Here is a 21,425-nt window from a genome sequence, read left to right on the forward strand (position 1 = left end):
TTTTCATCTTTACTTAAACTGCCCTTTTAGGTTTCAATTTAAGTTTTTTTTTTGTTTTTTTGCTTTTGTTTGTTTTATTATTTTTTTCATTGTTTTGGCACACCCCTTTTCTAATATATTCTTTTCATTTCATTTTCCTCATTTATCCATCAGTAACACTTTAATCAAAACTCAAACAATCCAATGGCAAATCTACCTTAGTTTAATTCATGATTATCTAATTCAAATATTCACGTTTGATCAAAATAGACTTTTAAGAGACGTAAGTAGGCTAGAGTAAGTGATTATGAAAAAAATAGATGAAATAGGCCCAAATTGTATTTAAAGGGTAATCAAACCAATGATCATTTTTTTATGTAAAGCACCTTGATATTTTACCCCTTCAATTTGTTCTTTGTTTTCTTTTTTTCTTTTTTTTTTCATCATTTTTCAAGAAAAATTTGAGCACCACAGGACTTTGCCCCTAAAATCACTAAGGATAAACAAGCTTTTCAAACCTTGTCTCCAGTTTAGCGGTGACCCTTGGTTAGGATTCCTCAAAAAAAAATTTTAACAGGCTCAAATAAGATAGCAAAAGATAATTTTACTTTTTTTTAAAGGATATAAGGATGGCCATTTCTCATCTTGAACATGAATTTTCTCAATGAAGAAATTTATTGACTAAAAATAAACTTGTTAATGAACAATTGCAATGATCACGTGTTGCATCACTTTTAAAAATTGTTAGTAGATTTATCTTTTTTTTATTTAGCAGTTTCAATGAAACAACAATCTCAACTTATCAATCAAATCATCATGAATAATGTTTTCAAAATCGAATCATCAATTATTTTCATAACTGTCTGAACAATCATTATTTGAAATCAAAAAATGGATATAAGGAAAAGATGTGAGAAGGTAAAAATATGTAACGATGATTCAAACAAAAGGAGAAATGATATAAAAATACATCAAATTTGTCACTTTTATTAAAATGATGAAAAATAAGATAAAATCTAATTACATAAAAGGGATCTATATTTTCAAGAAATCATAAAATGATAAGCAATTTCAATCAATCTTTCCAAAATCATATCCTTAGATGATTAGGCAAAGAGTTTTTACAAACATTTAGTTTTTTTGATTCGTTAAAACTCACTAAGCTTGCTCGAATTAAACTTTGCACCTTATGCTTAAAAGCAAGGCATATTTTTATGGAATGACTCATATTCTCATTATGATAGTCACATGTAGCATTAATATTATATCATTTGGGATAGGAAGGTTTTAATGAGACTGGGGATACTAGGTCATTCTTGACCAACTTTGAAAATAGCTCAATAGGTTATGGGAATATAATCAATATAAGCTCTCTCTTAGTTACCCTTAAATCTTCTTAAACTACTCGTTCAATTGTAATGCCTTAAAATTGTTGTATTAACAAAACTAGGTCTATATACAGATGCTTGAAAAACTGGTTGATAGGGACCTAAAGTGATGTTATTCATGGTTAGGTAATGGAGCTGGTAAGAGAGTTATGCAATATTATTGGCCACTAGATAGTAAACAGGATGAACATATGATAGATATGGAATATAACTTCTGGATTGTTACCCCTCAAAACTCACTGCTTAGGTTTCATCCTTTTCTTTCTTAGGCATCCCACCTTTCTTGGTACTACTAGCCTCTCTCCCCTCAAACTTGCCACTCTTGATGACATTTTTAATAATCTTCATCAAGATCACCATATCAATAAAGTTCTTTGTAGCATTTCTTACGATCATTTTTTTTTCAGTAAGAAGAACTTAAACTTGAGCAATCATATCCCTTTATTATTGGGTATTTTTTTGAAAGATTTTGTTATCTTTTTCTTTATGCTTTGTAAAAAAAGGTAATCAGAGGCCAAGTTTATGATGTAATGATACTGATTAATAAATGAACGGATCAGGTCCTTTCATGTTCGAACATAGGTCATGTCCAACTGAACATACCATCTTGCAATAGACCTAGTAAGGTTGTTTTAGAGCACATGCATGAGTAGCTTTTCGTCACTAGAGTGAGCAGCCATTTTTTGACAATACATAGTGACATGCATGATCAAGCACCTAGTACCATTGTACTTTTCAAATTCAAAGATCTTATACTTGGTGAGATTACAACATTTGAGACTAAACAGAGGCCAACTACATCCATAGAGCCATAAAAGTCTACACCTTCGATGGCTCGTAGTCTTTTCTCTAGCAAGTTCATCTTATGTTTAGACTTTGAGTCCTCTAAACTTTTAACCACATTCAATCTCAACTTTTCATTCTATTTGAGGTCATCTGAGTTAGGGACTATGACTAACTCTATTACCTTTTCAGTGAAGATAGAATTAGCAAAACTTTGAAATTACCTCTGAATTAGGGCATATGGTATTTCTATGTAAGTGTACCTTACAAAAAATATGAACTGCTATGGTGATGTGCCTTGAATTGATTAGGCTTGATATGAACTGTAGCCAAGAAGATACAGAGGGTTAACAACATCCTACAAGGATTGGTTTTTAGGTTTAGCCCGTTCCTCTACAGTTTTCCTTTTGTTCAACTTGCTTAGCTTTTTTAAAATTTTGCTCAACTCTCTTTTAAGCTTTTATTGGGCCCTCACCAACTTCTCAATGAAAATTGCATTGTCTTATTCCATTATTCTAGCTTGAGCCAAGGTATTATACTTGTGGTGAGTTAGTCGAGCTATCCTTGAACCATAATTCTCCATAATTAAGGTGTAGATTTAAAGTGATGTTTATATGACCATCAGATTATGAATGAGAATGAATGCAAAAAAAAAATGCATGAATGTAATAAAGAGAATTTACTACATAACAATTGTTATCAAAGAAAATCTTTATTAAATTAAAAGTTATTTTTAACCAAATCCAACATTACATCCATGAAAAATTTAGAATTTACTGAGGAAAGAAATCTATAACTCGTCAATACTGGCTTTGCACTTCATTAAGATAACCTATCAATTCTTGACCATGTGCTCCTATTGGTGGCACCCTTACTTTCCATTTTTCAATCTTTTCTACCATGTTCTTGCCTTTGTAAATAGCCACAGTGATTCGATCAAGCAAAGACTCTAACTGGTCATGTTTTCTCACATATGCTTCCTTCATTTGCTCACATTTTTCAGTCATAGCCCCCATCTAAGCTCTAATTTTCACCACCACTCCATCCAGCATTTAGATATGCCTTTGTGCTTCAAAAAGTGTTTCATCTTTTTTTTTTTGTAAATTTGCTTGCAACTGTCCATTTTCTTTCAAAAGTTGTGCTAGTTCTTAATTAATAGATGACCATATTATGTTAAAGTCAATGAACAAACTCTTCCAACCATCATTTTCTTATTCAAGTGATTAAAATTCCCTATTTAGCCTTTTGTTTACAAGCTTCAACTCTTCAAACTCTTTTTTTCAGGCTAGTAAAAGATTTTGCTAGGCTTTTCATGGATGTAACTGGGACTTTCCTTGTTAAAATTATTTGTGGCAAATATTCCTTATGATAAATCTAATGATGTAAATGCATAGTTAAAAAAATGGTTAGAAGGCATAAAAAATAATATATAATACAAAGATCAACATATAGGATTAGTATAAAATATGTATATACTCAAAAAAAATAATAATACATAAGCTTACAAGTAAAATAAACATCCAATCATGTGTCCTATTGAAGATTTTCTAACACAAGGGAAGGAATGGTTCTAACTTAAGTTTGGGCCTTTAAGGTTTACTTATATGCTAGGTTCAAAAGTTTAATAATCTAAAGGTTTTCAAATTGTTCTTTATATCATTGACCATTATAGACTAATAAAGCACCCCAATCTTTACCCATTATAGGTTACAAACGAAAAAAGTTTAATTTGAGTGGGAGTATTTTGCTAGCCCATAAGAGACATAAAATCTCACGAAAATGTAGGTACTTTACTCCTTCCTAGGGGATAGACTCGAGTGTAGAGCTCATGTTATGTGTGTGTAAATGAATGATAAATATATGAATAAATAAATAAATAAATATACAAATAAGGAAAGAAAAAAACTCAAATTTATTAAGTTAGGCTTGGATAACATAAAATTATTTATTGGCTTGACTCTTGATGTTCCCAACGGAATCACCAAACTATCATAATATATAGATTCGTAGACCTACCGCTAGACATGGATTAAAATAGTCACCAGTAATTTTTTTTTAGGTGTGATTAACCACCTAATCAAATCTATCCTATTTAAATAAGAGTCCCAAGATTGACTTAGGTATCTTTAAATAGTAGATTTTAGTCTATAAAACCAAATTTCAAATTTAAGAGTGTGATTACACGTGAAGAAGGTAATAGCACCCACATAGCACCCACATAGCACCATCTAAATGATGGTACCAGTTTGATTTCAAATTATCTAAGCCTTAACAATATTTATGATTTACCAATATATTTAATATTAAAAATTAATCTTAAAATTACTCAAATAGTTTAGTAGCAATTTAAGATAATTTTCTCATATCAGGAATATTCCTAAAGACTAGTGTCCCACCCTGAAGAGGTTCTATCGTCAAATTCATTTAAATTTTAGTTAAAGAAATAATCAGTAAAATCTTCCAATAGTTTAGTAAGATTTGCTTTGATGCAGATTTCTCAATAGTTTGGTAAGATTTTATTATAAGATTATTTTTTTAAAAATATATTAAATCTTTTAATAGTTTGGTAAGATTTAATTTAAGATGCAAATCCCCAAATAGTTAAGTATAATACAAAATATTTTATTAACAATTATTTTTTTTGAAAATTGATTTATGAAATTCTCCAATAGTTTGATATAATTAATAAAAAATTAAATTCATGAAGAAACATCCAATAATTTGGTAGGATTCATAAATTCGTTTTTAAAAATATTTTTATTACACATTTTATAATTATTATTTTTAAAAAAAAATAATGAAATTTATGAAAGTATTTAAATCATTTAATTTAAAAAATAAGTAGAATACTTAATAAAAAAATAAAACAAGTAAAATGAAATAAATAAGAAAAATCTATAAAAAATAAAATAAAAATGTAAATGGAAAATAAAATGAAAAAATAAAAAGGAAAACATGCGATCAGTTCGGATCCAACACGCGAGTCATGCACGGATTAACGGGTTCATGCACAAGTTAAGGTTGTTTAAAACGCTGTCATTTTGATTTCGTATAAAAATCAAAATTCTACTTTTTTCCTTAGAAGCCAGCTTATTCCCCTCTTTTTTTAAAAATGTTTTTCTGACCTCTCTTTACCCCCCACCAAAAACTTCAAAGTATCCTAGATTTCAGTAAAAAATCCCAGTTTTTGGCACTATAAACTTCAAATGACTGCCAGAAACTTCAAGTTTTTCCAAAAACTAGATGAATCCAAAATCTGACTGCCGTGAATCTCACTTGAAAATTCAAACATCGCCAAAAAATTCATCATAAACCCAAAAAAACCCAATTTCTTTCAAATTTAAACCAAAAGATTTCAGAACCAATAGTACATTCCAACAAAAATCTCAGAAATCGACAAAAAGGGGAATCAAGCTTAAAAACTCAAATCAGGTTCCCAAAAAACAAACCAAACCCAGAAAAACCAAGACTTTAAAGCTAAAATTCAAAGAACTTTCTTTAATCACTAAAAAAAATTCAAATAACCCGAATCCAAAAGAAAGTAACCTAGGACCAATCCAAAAGCCCCCTCCCATGTGTTGATCGATTCCACTTTATAAAGGATTTAATTCCCTTTAATTTAGCAAGCATTAATTCACTTTTAATCACCAGTTTGATCCTCTGATATTAGGTTTTAAAAATGATTCCAGTCAATGCCTTGATTTTATTTCCATTTTCATGCAAACGGGATTTCATGGTTGATTTCAAAGATCTCTGATTTCATTCTTGAGATTTCTAACCCTTTTTTAATAATAATAATAATAATAATAAATTATTATTATTATTATTATTATTAAATACTCGACGATTCTGAAAAGATTTGAATTGAGAAATTGATCGCACCCCAAATAAAAATAGATGTCTACAATATTTACTTATATATTTTAAATTTTTATTTTTGTTTTATTGAACTTGAACTCGAGTTTAGTTTTGAACTCTTAAGATAAATTATTGATATTCGAGTTTAGTTGAATTAAGCTTAAGTAACTTGATCATTTTTCAAATCAAATTCAAGAAAATTAAAAAAATAAAGCTTAATCAAATTCAAACTTGGTACTATATATGAGTCCAACTCAACTCAATTATGTCCATAATCAAATTTATCACATTTGTGTTAAATGAAAAAATATTTTATATAAATACATTTAAAGAAATCTTCCACTGACATTATAATAATGCCATTTTGATTATTTGATAAGGAGTTTAAGTGTGTCCAAGATTATTATAATTCCTTTTATCATAATTACAGAAATATTTATCATCTCATAATTGGTCAAAATTATTATAATACTATCTTATTATAATTATAAAATTTTCTCTCTTACTATAATTTATCAAAATTACTATAATGACTTTCTTATCATAAGTAACCAAAATTATTATAATTTTTCATCTATTATAATTAGACCTAGCAATTCATGTCACCATATTATGTAAATACTATATTTGTGTCATGTTTTGCATAAAAGTCGCATGTCATAGTTTGTATTAACATGAAAACATAAAATACAGTTTTTTTAGTTTTATTAAACCTATATATGGTTTTTCTATAGTTTCAAGCCGTGTTATTTTCTTATTCTTTATTCGTATCGTTTTCATATCTATCACCATGTCATATTTCAAATTGCTAGGTCTAACCATAATTACGAAAATCCTTTTGTGATTACTTCCTAGGAAATTAACATGTGATATTTTATTTAAAAATTACTATAATACCCTATTAAATTACGAATTAAATTTTAATATAATATAAAATTAATCACATACTAAATTATTAAAATATCTTTTCTATCACTTCATAAAAATTTAATATGTGACATCTTATTTTAAAATTATTATAATATCTTTATTAAATTACATATTAAATTTTAACATAATATAAAATTAACTACATATTAAATATTAACATACCCTTTCATTGTTTAATAGAAATTTGACATGTGGCATGTTGTTTGAAATTTACTATAATATCCCTATTAAATTACATATTAAATTTTGATATAATATAAAATTAATTATATATTAAATTATTAAAATATACTTGCCATTATTTTATGAAAATTTGACATGTGGCATTTTATAAAAATTTCCATAAGATCTTTTTAAATTACATATTAAATCAATTATATGAAACTTAACTATATATTAATTACTATAATAAAAATAATTTTAAAAAATATAATGTGATAAATATAAATTAAAAAACATAACAAAAAAATTAAATTATTTTTTAATTTGTTTTAAATATTTTTACAAAATGTTTATAAACTACAATAAATTGAAAATCAAAATTTGATCAAATGATTAATAAAAGTACAACATTTAAAATATAGTATAAAAATTAACTAAAAACTATAATCGAGGAAATACTATATATTAATTTTAATACTTTTATAGTGTTTTTATTTATTTTATTATTTATTATTTATATATTAAAATAATTATAAATATATTTAAAATAATAAAAAAATTCATAAATAATAATAATAATAATAATAATAATAATAATAAATTTTGATAGAAAAATAGTTCAGCCAGCATACCGGGGTGACTATTTATAGTAAATAAATTAATTCACTAAAATTTAAATTTAAATTCTAACCAAAATATTTATGTTTTGCATAAAAAAGAAAGAAAAAATAACCAGATTCAAACAACTTTAAAGTACTTTGTTTTTCAACTTCAACATTGTATTATGGATGAATATTATAAATGATTTCTTAATTATAAAGTAATGTCTAATATAATATTTGAATTTTAATTTGAAACTATTTTAACCACATAACTTTAAAAAATTTTAATGCGATACTTAAATTAAGAATATAATACATACACCTCTAATATAGTTAGTTTCAAATAGTGACTCATCAAAGACAAATAGTTTTTTAAGTACGAAATTAGTTAATATATTTATAATTCATATATTATATTAAAAAAATTTAAAATTTAAATATCATATTAAATATTTTATTATGATTAAGAAGTTATTTATAATGTATTCCTTGTAGTATAAACTTACCATCTTTTGGTAAAAATTCCATTAAGCCCTTGCTATATTAAGTTCTCCTCGATGCCCTATAATTATAAACTATTTTAATAAAAATTTTAGCCATTTTATATAAGGTCATCAATTAAGAGTCGAAACTAGACTCTCCATTCCTTTTAGTATTTGATCAAATTGCATAAGAAACTAGTAGTAAAAAACTTATATTTGTGAGGTTAATAGTATTAGTAATTCTTAAATTATAAATTAAATTCTATTTTGATCTCTAATTTTTTAAAAAATTAATTAGATTTCTAATTTTTCAAAATTGTAATATTTTGGTCATTTCTTCTATATAACAGTCTAAATAGACTATAAGTGCCAAGTGGCACCATGTTGATGGCATCAAGTGGCATTTTACATGGAAGACAAAGAGACCAAAATAAAATTTTACTCAAAGTTTAAAGATCAAAGGCACTAATATCTCAAATTTTTTTACATTTTAGATATATTTTATAAACTATTAAATTTAAAATAATATTTTTTATTTTTTATTGTAATATAATTTACTAGTTAGTTTTTTTATTTTAATAGAAAATAGGTTTTCAAATTTTAAAATTGAATTAATATTTTCAAAATCCTTTTGAAAAAAATCCATATTATTTTAAACAATTAAGTTAAAATTTAAATATTAGTTTAAAAATTATTTTAAATTATAATAGTTTGAAAATATATTTGAATTACAAAAAATCAAAAAATTTTCTTTAGTTATTTTTATTTTTTTCCTTTTTATTTTTTATAAAATATATTTTAAAATGGAAAAGATATTTTACATTTTTAAAATCAAATTGATTTTTTTGGATAGAAAATGAATAATATTTTTAATATAAAAATTATATTTTTTGTTTTAAAAATGATATGAAATTTTTAAAAAGGAATATGAACATGTTTAACTTAATTTTAATTTTTAAAAATCTATTTTCTATTAAAAAATTAACTAATAAATTTTATTATGATAAAAAATATAAAATATTATTTTAAATTTAATATCTTAAAAATATATTTAAAAGATAAAAAAAATTCAACATAATAGTATTCTTGATTCTTAAACTGTTAGCGAATTTCTATTTTGATCCCTTCTTGCCACTTGAGAAGCCAACTAACTTATATGATATCAACTTGCATTTATTGTTAATTTAGATGGTTTTATATATGAAAAATTAAAATAAGACTTCTTTTTTTTTTTTGTAATTAGGGATCGAATTAAAGCTTTTAAAAATTAAGAACTAAAATAGAATTTAACTCAAAATTTAAAAACCACGTGTGTTATTAACTCTATTTATTATATTGTTTATTCTTATTGGTTTTTTTATTCCATTAATTAGCAACTTTGGTATATTAAATGTTAGAAAATATTTTCGAAAATATAATTAAGTAATAAACTTAATCATAAATGAGATCCATCAACACAACCAAATTAAGAAAGGAAGTAAACCCAAAAAGCAATTACTCCAAAAAAATTCCTCAATCAATTTCAAAAGATAAGAAAAACATAAACCTAGAATTGAAATACTCCTTAAAAGCTCAAAAACATAAATAAGCAATTGATAAAAGGTTTCAAACCCAAAACCCACCAATTTTCAACATACTCGAACTTGACACAATACACAAACAGCAACAGCCCATAGTAATTAATCAGAAACCACAAACACAAAACAACAACTTGAATTCAACAAACAATCCAATAGACACAGACAAAAATTCATCAAGCAGTACCTAAGACCAAAAACAGTAGAAGCAATATGGTAGCAAAAAATTACAAAATAGGGGTTTTTAGGATTCTTTGAGAAGTATACATTTTAAGACTTTGATTAGATTAGAAAAGGAAAAATAAAGAGTTTGTGACTAGTGGTAACCAAATCTAGTGGTTTTTAGTAATGGTAGTTAATTTTGATTTTAAGATTTGAGGTTAGTTTTAGAGATTATGGGCAAAGAATAGAAAAAAAAATATTGCCATTAGTGCAAAAGATGGAAGGACATTAGTGGATGACAAGAGCTAACGACTATGAAAATGGTGGTGACTAGATATGTCAATTTTACCCATACTCAATAAGAAATTTGACTTTTTACCCAATAGGGATGAAAATGAATATTATATTATGAGGATGGAGATTGGGATGAGTATGATTTTAAAATTTTTATCAGGTACGAGGATGGAAACGAGTAATATAGTACTTGCTTCATACTCGTACCCATACTTTACATATGTATTTAGTAAATAAATTTGTTATTAAATATTATAAATTATTATTTTAAATATACAAAATAAAAATTAAAAAAGTTTAAAAAATACATTTTGGTTTTTATTTAAAAAAAACTACAAATACGAGAATTACCCATTTTTATTAAATACTCATGGGGATGGATATGGAGATAGATTTGAAATACTCATTCGGTATGAATACAGAGATGGGTATAACAAAAAAAACTAAAAATGAGGATAAAAAATACTTTACCCCCATTATACCCTATATATTGATATCTCTAATGGTGGCATGTCAGTTCTTGGATTTGGGAAAGCTATTGATTTAAGCAACTTAGAGAGAAGCTAACAATTTTAATTGTAAAGAGAGAAGTTGAAAATACAAAATGAAGCAAAAAGGTTGATTTTAAGGCTTTTATGATAAAAGGAAAATGATAATGTTTTGCCCTAAATAATCCCTAACCCGGGTGAAATCCTTTATCTAATATGAGATCTTTGCATATATTCATCCTTGACCAACTTTTTGTTTTAGTTTTTTTCACATGATTTTTATTGTGACATTATTCCATGATTTTGACTATGATAGTATTACATGGTTTTATTATGATTTTTTTAATGATATTTTTTATGATATTTTTGCATTATATTTTTATAATATTTTTATGATATTTTTTTATGATATTTTGTACGAAATTATTTTGTAAATAAATAAAAGGGAATAAAATTGGCTTCTTTGTCATAAGATATTTAATAGATCAAACAACAAAATCATTTTAAATGAATAACAATTTTATCTTGAATAATATTAAGGTTTCTTTTTTTTTTTTATGAAAACCTAAAGATTTTTTTTAATATTTAAATATTGAATTAATAAAAATATTTTTTGATTAAAGCTTAAATAAGATAACATAAGACTAATTTGATACCAATTTTAGGCATTGTGAGGTGTTAAAATTTTTTCTACATGTAACCGATTCTTGAACCTTATTCTTTTAAGTTCTCTTAGTTAAGTTTAGGATAATATTAAAAAAATAAATTCACTTAAATAATTAACAATACCTAATTAAAAAAATTAGTGACGAATTTATAATTTTTGTATGTAATAATTAAGTTCTCAAATTTAAACATCATCATCATTATTATTATTATTAAGGTTTAAGATTTAGGGTTTACCCATGCTCAGTGCTCATTTCACAAATTTAGAATAAAGCAATTCCTTTTTTTTTTTTTTTTTCAACTCTATCATAAGTATTTCAAGCTTTGTTTGACCCTAATTTGCTAATTGAACCATTTTAAGATTACATCTTGTATCCATTTGACATATACGTTTGAATGATTCACATAAGAATCAAGCTTTGCTTTAAAAAAAAAAACCGTCTTTTTCATACCATTTGCACTAATCCTCATGGATGAATAATTCTTTTTTCAATTTGTAGAATAGAATAATTCTATTTAAAAAAAAATTGAAGAAACAAGGTTAATTCTAGCGCACAAATTATAGAATCCTTAGGTGCATTTGGAATTGTCCTCCCATGAGCAAATAAAGCCAAATATTAGCATTTGCATGTATTTATGTATATTTTTCAGGGAGCTGAAATTTATTTATTTTTTAATACAATGAAAGTAGTAATTTAAAAATAAAAAATATTATATGTGTTAAAATTTAAATTTTATATTTATTGGATATATATTTTTTAAATAATTATATGAATAAATTAGATTAAATTCTGAATTGAAAATTTATTACTTTAGCATTTCATAAAAATGAAACTAAATTTAGATCAAAAATTGAAAAATAATAATTTGTATTATAAAAAAATTAAAAAGATTGAACTTACTGATAGCAATGTAAAAGAAAAACACAGCTTAAGCGAAGCCAATTGAAGCCGAGCAGCAGTGCCGGCCAAAAAACTTCTCATGAGATGCTTTAGATAAAATCCTGACCCTAACAAAACGGAGAGCGAATATATAGCTTAAGCGGATAACAATAGAAGCGTAGCCTGAGGTTTAATCCAACGGTCGAGATTAGATCAAAATCCCTAGGCGAACTAGTGCAGAAAAGGTATTAGACAGTCAGGTCACTCTATCTTTTGCTCATGCTGGTGGAAATGATTCCCTTTAGATTTCCAAATTCTTTAACTTGTACTATTAATTTCTTCCTAATTTCATTTGCATTTCAAAAGTTTCCCCAACTCTCCTTATTATTATTGGAGTATACTCTATAAATACCCGTGTCCTTTCTCTCCCTTTATTCTCCACTTCCGTTTCCACCACCAGCAGCAGCAGCACCACCACCACCACCAGAGAAGAGAAAAGAAAGGGAAAAGAAGCGTCGTCGTTTTCTGCTTCTTCTTCCACTCTCTCTGAAACTCACTTCATTCTTTTCTTATTCAGGTAAGTCTTTTTTCTTTGCTTTTATTTTACTTCAAATCCACCGATCTGTGGATTTTGATGTTTTACCGATGGTGGAACTGAGATCTAGTGTTGTAGAAGTTTCTAGAACGTTTTAGAGAGTTAGATTTAGCTCGATCTGCTTCTTCTTGTATCTGAATCTTTACTTATTTTGATCTCCTTCATTACATTTGCCATTTCTTTATAGATCTTACGGGAATATTTGTTGGCCTTTATTTTGAACTTGATCTTCTTCCAACTTGTAGTGATTAATGCCTTCTTTGTGTAAATTGAATGCTTTTTGACGTTTTTTTGAGGTTAAGAAAATGCTTTAATCTTGATCTTAATTTCTATTTTGATTCATTTTGTTGTCCATCGGATTACACAGTCGCTTGCTTAGATGCTCTTCAAATGAATGTTGCCTACGATTTGAACTGACTATGTTTGGTTGCGCAACTGTGATAGAAAAATTTTCAGTTTTTTAGCTAGCTAGGATACTGAACAGTTTTATTTTCTGTGTTTGAAGAAATTAATGTTGACTTAGAGTGTTTCTGTATTTTCCATATAGAGAAACTAGAACTTGATTTGTCGAAGACTTTCATTTGACTTGTTTAGATAGATGAAAGGGCATAGAATTCCCGTTGATTGGTGATTTTGCTGTACTCACTATCTAATTCTTGTTTGTAGTATTGTAAAAGATGGCCGATGGTGAGGATATTCAGCCCCTCGTTTGTGACAATGGAACTGGAATGGTGAAGGTTAGTTGATTTGTAGACATGAGTTATATTCTCCATTATAGTTTATTTCTTTATGAAAATTGTGTTACTTTATTGTGGTTGATCTGATTTTATTTATCATGCAGGCTGGTTTTGCTGGTGATGATGCTCCCAGGGCAGTTTTTCCCAGTATTGTTGGTCGGCCCCGACACACCGGTGTCATGGTTGGGATGGGTCAGAAGGATGCCTATGTAGGAGATGAGGCACAATCTAAAAGAGGTATCCTTACTTTGAAATATCCCATTGAGCATGGTATTGTCAGCAACTGGGATGATATGGAAAAGATCTGGCATCATACATTCTACAACGAGCTCCGTGTTGCTCCTGAGGAGCACCCTGTGCTTCTCACGGAGGCACCTCTCAACCCAAAGGCCAACAGAGAAAAGATGACTCAGATCATGTTTGAGACCTTCAATGTACCTGCCATGTATGTTGCCATCCAGGCCGTTCTCTCTTTGTATGCCAGTGGTCGTACAACAGGTTCATTAAAACAGAAACCTCTTTGAAATTTTCACATTTTTATAGATCATCTGTAATCAAGCTGACACTGAACTATCTCCCTATCGGAACAGGTATTGTGCTGGATTCTGGTGATGGTGTTTCTCACACTGTGCCAATCTATGAAGGATATGCCCTTCCGCATGCCATCCTCCGTCTAGACCTTGCTGGTCGTGATCTCACTGATTCGTTGATGAAGATTCTTACTGAGAGAGGTTACATGTTCACCACCACTGCTGAACGGGAAATTGTCCGTGACATGAAGGAGAAGCTTGCTTATGTTGCCCTGGACTATGAGCAGGAACTGGAGACTGCCAAGAGCAGCTCTTCTGTTGAGAAGAACTATGAGTTGCCTGATGGACAAGTCATTACTATTGGAGCTGAGAGATTCCGATGTCCAGAAGTCCTCTTCCAGCCCTCTCTCATTGGGATGGAAGCTGCTGGAATCCATGAAACTACCTACAACTCTATCATGAAGTGCGATGTGGATATCAGGAAGGATCTCTATGGTAACATTGTGCTCAGTGGTGGTTCAACTATGTTCCCTGGTATTGCAGACCGTATGAGCAAGGAAATCACTGCCCTTGCTCCAAGCAGCATGAAGATTAAGGTCGTTGCACCACCTGAGAGAAAGTACAGTGTCTGGATTGGAGGATCTATCTTGGCATCACTCAGCACCTTCCAGCAGGTAAAATATTTTTGCTTATATATGGCTTTTGTTTTGCTTTGTTGTAAGTTGGTTGTCCAAGACTGACATTCTTGCTTTACCTGTTGCATCAGATGTGGATTTCCAAGGGTGAGTATGATGAGTCTGGTCCGTCCATTGTCCACAGGAAGTGCTTCTAAGTTTTATTAGTGCTTTGATGGTTAGTTACATTTTCCATGGCTTTTTTGTGTCCTGTGTCAAATGAACTCAAAGTCTGGTTGATATGGGAAAGTGTTGAAGTTGGGGATCATTGAAGGAGGGTGTACTTTGATCTTGATGTATTATATAAGCCTTCCATCTGTTATTACTACTGATGCCCTCTGGTGTCACTGCGATTGAGATGATGGCCCTTTGGATACGGTGGTTGGCAGACAATTGGTGCTTAGTTCCTTCCTTTCCATGCATCTTTCAACCATGTTTCTTAATTGGATGCTTGTAGTTGGAGAGTGATTGTGATGCTTCTTTCCTATATTTCCTTTAATTTCATATTTGAGGCTTTTTTTCCCCCGAGAACATTAATGTTAATAGCTATTGTACGAGAAAATTTAAATTAGTGTCAGTTTGCGGTCATAAACTTTTGTGGAAATTATATTTGATACCTGGTTTTGGAATCTTCTTGTGAATCATTATTGGCTGAATGCATCTGGTGTAATCTGTTTGAGGATTTCTCTTTAATTGTGGTGAACGTGGTTTCTTTCAATGCATGCAACAAAATGACAATATGTCAATTCGGTTGTGATTATGCATATGTTGGTCCTCCGAAAATTCCCAAGTTTAGGTGGTGAAGGTGAAAGTGCGCCTAGAATTGGTTGCTATCTTTTTGTTTTGTTGCGTGCATAGCTTCAAAGGCATCTTTTGGGAAACTATTGCCTAGTTCGAAATTGAAGACGTCAAAACTTGAATCAGGATTGAGTTGGCAGAGCAGTGCCTTCATTTGCGGACTGATCACATAATTCAAGCCGGTGATTGGCATGGCTATACAGGTGGAGCCCATTGTGACTTACATGATGACAACTAATATTCCTTTGTATGGTCGAATCGTTTGGTTGCTTCCTGGGTAGATGATGTCTTTCTGTCTATACACCATTCTTTTTCTTGGCACATGCTCCTCAAAGGTATCGGTTATTTTTCTCATGTTCGATAATAAACCAAGGAAATCCGTGGAATCAGTCACATTAAGACAGTAGGATGGGATTGATGATTGATACGGAAACACCATCTTCAACCTACACATTGCAGATGAGCAAAAAATGACCATATTGGCTAAGCAGAGATGCTTTGAATCAAAGTAATTTAGGTGACTTCAGTCTTGCAGTTGTAGTTAAAAAATGTTAAGTTTGAATTGAAAAAAATATCGTTAAAAATTTTAACTATTTGATATTATTGTGAAAAAAATACTTGAGAGTAATTAGAATGTAATATTTATAAAATAATAAAATATTTAAAATATATAAGTAATATAAATATATTTTTTCAAATGTATTTTTTATTATAAAAACATCTCTTGAAGAATTTTTTAATTTGGGCTAGCAAATTAAAATTTTAAACTAAAAAATTATATATATATATATATATATATTGTTATTTAACGTTAAGGTTTGGTCAAAAACAATTTTTAAATACAAAATCTGTTTGGTTTTGAACATGAATGGGACAGTTGGCAAGACTGGATAAACGCCTACATTCTAAGGTAGCCAACTATATATTTATGGTTAAACGCTTCAATTTAAGATTTAATATTTTAAATTTTTTAATTAAATATGTTATCTTTAATTTGATTTAATGTAAGATTAAATGTTCTCGAGCTAGTCCAAAATAGGACTCCATCACAATGGTGTTATTCATGTTCGTTAAAACAGAGTGATATCCTTAATGGACGAAAAAAATAAAGGTAAAATTGTATTTCTATCATAAAAAATAAAATGGTTGTAAAATAGTTATATTTAATAAATAAAAAATAAAAAATAAAAAAATATTGTAAATAATTGAAAAATAAAAAATAAAAGATAAAAATAAGAAACTTAAAAATATAATTATCAAAATCCAATCAAATATTAAATCATTTAAAATTTCGAATCATTGGGTTAATGGTTCAACTATTGAGTTAATTGTTGGTTCAACAAAATATATTATAAAATTATATATTTTAAAAATTTAAAATTTACAATTTTAACTCAAGTTATAGTTTAATAGTGCTACCATAAAATTATAAATCTTAAAGTATATTATAAACTACAAATTTTAAAATATAAAATTCATAAAACAATTAATTATTGTTAGAAATTAAATTACTTAATATTTTATTAAAATTATATTTTATATTTTAATAGTTAGAAATAATATTTATATTTTAATAAATATAATAAATAATAACTAATAAATAATTATAAATAATAATTATTATTTATATTTATTAAAATATAAATAGTATTTATTAATATATAATAATTAATCTTTAGGTAATAAAAAAGAAATATCTATATATAAAATTAATAAAAAAGAAATTTATATATTTATATGAAAATTAGTAAAAGAAAATTAAAATCATTTTTATATTTTTTATATGAATGTAGATTTTTTTATTAATTTTACACAAACATTTTCTTTTATTAATTATTTTCAATCATGATCAAATAATTAATAATTTTTATTACCATTTTATTTTTTATTAATTTATATATTATTATTTTTATAATTATTTTTTATTATGGTATCAATTAATAAAATTTTTTGCTAGATCCTCTTTTTTTGAAAATTACTTATTTTTACATATATGTAAGTTTTTTTGCAACGTATTATCCACATGTCTCAAAATATGCTAACATATCATTCACATAAAGATATAAGGGCTTTGATAGTAGAAAATAAGAGTTGAGAGGTTTATTTAGATGAAATAGTAGTATAAATATTTAATTAAATTATTTTGAATACTTGAAGGATTTTTTTTTTCTCATATTTTACTTAAATCTATTAGTTGATATTGAACCTATTCGGTTAAAAAAAAAAACCTCATAATTTACTTGTTTATTATATAAATCACCAATTCACAATGATTTAAAACAATTTAATTGTAAAATTAATTTTACTAAAAAATCGGATCAATTTTAACATCAATTCAATCGATTGAATCCACTGCTCAATCCGATTATAATAACTATGCTTAAAATGACTAATCACCAAATTTTACTTTCACAACTGTGTAAATCAAACATAAGAACCAACAAAATTTAACATAACAAAGATCTATAGATGTGGAAATGGTAAGTATATAAGTCACTAATGTCCCTAACACACACCTATTTTAGTCGATTGCAAATTTTAAGTTGGTGAAAACAAAAGAAGTAGTTCACTGTAAAAGAGCCAAAGGAAGAAACAAACAGCTATCCAAAAACTTTCAATAAAAACTCATCGAAATTCAAATTACACTTGAAATATTTTCAAATTTCATCCAAATTTTACACCCATAAAAGTGATCGATCATTAATTAAAGAAAATCTAATAATAAAAAAAAAGACTAACCTGCTCTACTAATAGAGTTGGGGCATACCAATCAACAACAAACTGAGAATTGTCGAGTGTTTGCTGGATTCGACTAAGGTTACACTAGGATTGGGTCCCTGTACTGGAGGCTGGAGCATCAACCAATTTGCTCCATCAATCACTGAAGTTTTTTTTATGGAAACTTGACCTCATTTGTCTCATTCTGAGCCATCCCCACAATCCTCACTAGAAAACAACCACACAAAAAAATCCAATAATTCAAAAATAACCCAAATGAAAAAGAACCAAAACCCAATTCAAAAATACCCTAAAGTTTAATTGTGATAAGAAAATGAAGGGAGTTTTTTATTTACTAAAATTGAAATTGGGTTTTCAAAAATAGAGTTTCGATGGTTTCGACAAAAACCTTTATTTTCTTTCAAACCCATAATTTTCTACCCATTAATCTTCACACCAAGATCTAAACCCAAATTAATAATGCCATTATTGATTCTCATCTCATGCCATTCTCATCATGCAATCGGAGGGTTTTAGACAAAAAAAAAAAAAAGATTTGAAAAACTTGAGAGAGTGAAATTTTAAAAAGAGGATGAAAAAAATGAAAGTGATATAAAAAAATTTCATTTAAAGTTTTTTAGTCAGATTTTTAAATTTTTCATTTTTTTGAACATGTATTATTGTTAAAGAGTTAAGGGAGAATGTAGTTTACACTCGTTAAAAAGTTTTAAATAGAGCAAATTCGAATGTTTAAATTTAATTTGAGCAAAATTAAAAATTATATCCTTAATTAAGAATTGATCTAAACATTATGTTCCAAGTTAAATATTTAACCTATATTTCGGCATTAGGTTACTATTGTTTAAAACCAAATTTGACCTATTTAGGCATTGACTAGGAAAATAAAGAAAAAGAAAAGAAAAAGAAAAAGAAAAAAGTATAAAAAAAAAGATTAAAAAAATAAGAAGTAAAAGAAATAAAAGATTTCAATCCACGTCAAAAAATTGTTCAAAAAACTGATACTAATGTAGTACAAAGACATAAAATGATAAAATTTTATTTGATGATAAAACGGTAAAATTACATATTTTAAATTATTTCAATGATAAATGTAATCTTTACTATTTTTTCATTTTTTAGGGAATAGATATAATTAAATTGAATAACTTAAGGTTCCTATTGATATGAGGTTATTTTTTTTATTATCTAAAATGGAGAGTAATTTAGTCATCATGTTTATTATTAATTCGAAAACTTTATGTAGCAGTAATCTCAGATAAAAAAATGTAATTAAATTATTATCTTATGAGATGATCTAAATCTTATTTAAAAAAATAAAAATTTTTATTATCAATGGAGAGTGATCTTCAAAATCATTTTAGAATTAATTTATTTTCAAAGTGATACCTATCAAAATATGTTTTATACTCAGAAGATTTTTTCCATGCAATACAAAAAACAATAATTTAAAATCATTAATGATTATTTTTTAAAAATTTATTGGTAATCAATAATATTACATCAAATATGATAATGCAAGATTATTAATAATTAAGTCATCTTAATAATTTTATTATCATGATAATTAGATCATCATTGTGATCTTAGAACTAATATCAAATACAAGTAATCATGAGAATCAAGTGGATTGATATTTTTGAAAATTAAGCCCAAGATTAATTCATATAATTCATTCCATGTACGATATATTTTATTGTCAATTATACAATAAGGTGCTTTTATATTAATATTTTAATATTTTGCAATACATTCTAAACTAAAAAAATCAAAATATATATTATTTATTAATAAAATAAACTTTTTTCAAATATAATGATGAAGATAACAAATAAAATCTAAATTTAATATAAATTGAGGTAAGTCTATAAACTTGATTAAGTGGGACAAGATTTAAATGAAATTTTTTAAGTGAAATTTTTAATTAAAAAAATCCAATAAAAAATAATAAAAAATTCAAACAACTGTTTAATATAGTTTAATTACTTTTTTTACTTGTTTTATGCACAAAATTTTTTATTATATTTTTTATAATTTAAAATTTTAATTCATACTAATTTTTATATTATATATAGATAAATAAAAATATTCTTAATCATCTATAATTTGTAGTTTAAAATTATAAAAGTCGTCTATATATAAATTATTATAATAGAATTTAAATAAGTATTATAAAAGCTTTGAATTATAAAAATAAAATTATATACAAACCTTAATGAGAAAATAAATCTCTTATTTATAATTACATACATTATTTTAGTATGAAAAGTAAGATTTACATATGTGATATATCATGAAAGATTTTTTCATAATTGATTTTGAAGCTTTATCATATCAAATTTTTGTGATGAAAATCTAATTGTTCTATCTTTTATAAAGAAGAAAATATTGATTGCGAGAAAAACTTATAAATATATATTTGATAATTATTTAATTTGAAAATATTTTAAATTTTTAAAATTGTAGTTTATCCAAGTTTAATTTTAAATAAAGATAAAAAATGTTAATATAATTTTAAATTTAGATATATCTATAATCTTAAATTGATATAAAATATCTTTTTCTTTTATTTTAAATCATAAAAAAATAAAAAGGTAAACAATTGGTAAATAACAGTAGTTCAACCATAAATTTTATTTATTTAAATTCATGTGAATATTAATTTATATGGTACATGAATTTTTTGTAGTTCCTAAGATTTAGGAATTTAATTTTAAAAAACTATTTGAATTTTGTATTTTATATATATGGATAAAAGTGAGATATGAGATATGTTTTTTCAAGTTTAAATTAGGATAAAACTTAATTACTTTAAAAGATTTAGATAAATGTAAATTTTAAAACTTTAAAAATTTTAAAAATTAAATAATTGATTGAATAAAATCATTTAGAATCATCTTATGTGTCTTTATATATGTTATAATATAATATGATATATGATTATGTAAAAATTATTAAAAATATACTTATAACTCAAATTTGATTAGTAGTAAAAATTTAACAAAAATATGTATTTAGAAAATATATCAAAACTTAAAAAAAAATTTAAGTTTCGCATAATTGGATGTAACAAAATTTTAATTTTAATTTTTATTTACGATTT

General features: G+C 26.2%; 1 protein-coding gene across 1 annotated transcript; it reads left to right on the forward strand.

The window, feature by feature from the left end:
• The first annotated feature begins 12,668 nt into the window (after nucleotides 1–12,668).
• Nucleotides 12,669–15,417, forward strand: ACT8 (actin 8). The gene is made up of 5 exons (XM_022919134.2): nucleotides 12,669–12,829; nucleotides 13,514–13,584; nucleotides 13,689–14,082; nucleotides 14,175–14,788; nucleotides 14,881–15,417. Exons 2-5 carry the CDS (start codon nucleotides 13,525–13,527, stop codon nucleotides 14,944–14,946), a joined length of 1,134 nt encoding a protein of 377 aa, XP_022774869.1. The 5' UTR covers nucleotides 12,669–12,829; nucleotides 13,514–13,524; the 3' UTR covers nucleotides 14,947–15,417.
• Nucleotides 15,418–21,425: the final 6,008 nt, after the last annotated feature.

The sequence above is a fragment of the Durio zibethinus genome, chromosome 24, assembly GCF_047325235.1.
Source record: "Durio zibethinus cultivar Kanyao isolate XHJ-2024 chromosome 24, ASM4732523v1, whole genome shotgun sequence".
Lineage (NCBI taxonomy): Eukaryota > Viridiplantae > Streptophyta > Magnoliopsida > Malvales > Malvaceae > Durio > Durio zibethinus.

Bases quoted from the DNA above. Each gene is read 5' to 3' on its own strand.
- ACT8 (XM_022919134.2), top strand. From the start codon at position 13,525: ATGGCCGATGGTGAGGATATTCAGCCCCTCGTTTGTGACAATGGAACT. The intron at 13,585-13,688 runs GTTAGTTGATTT...TTTATCATGCAG, and splicing joins ATGGAACTGGAATGGTGAAG to GCTGGTTTTGCTGGTGATGA. The intron at 14,789-14,880 runs GTAAAATATTTT...CTGTTGCATCAG, and splicing joins CACTCAGCACCTTCCAGCAG to ATGTGGATTTCCAAGGGTGA.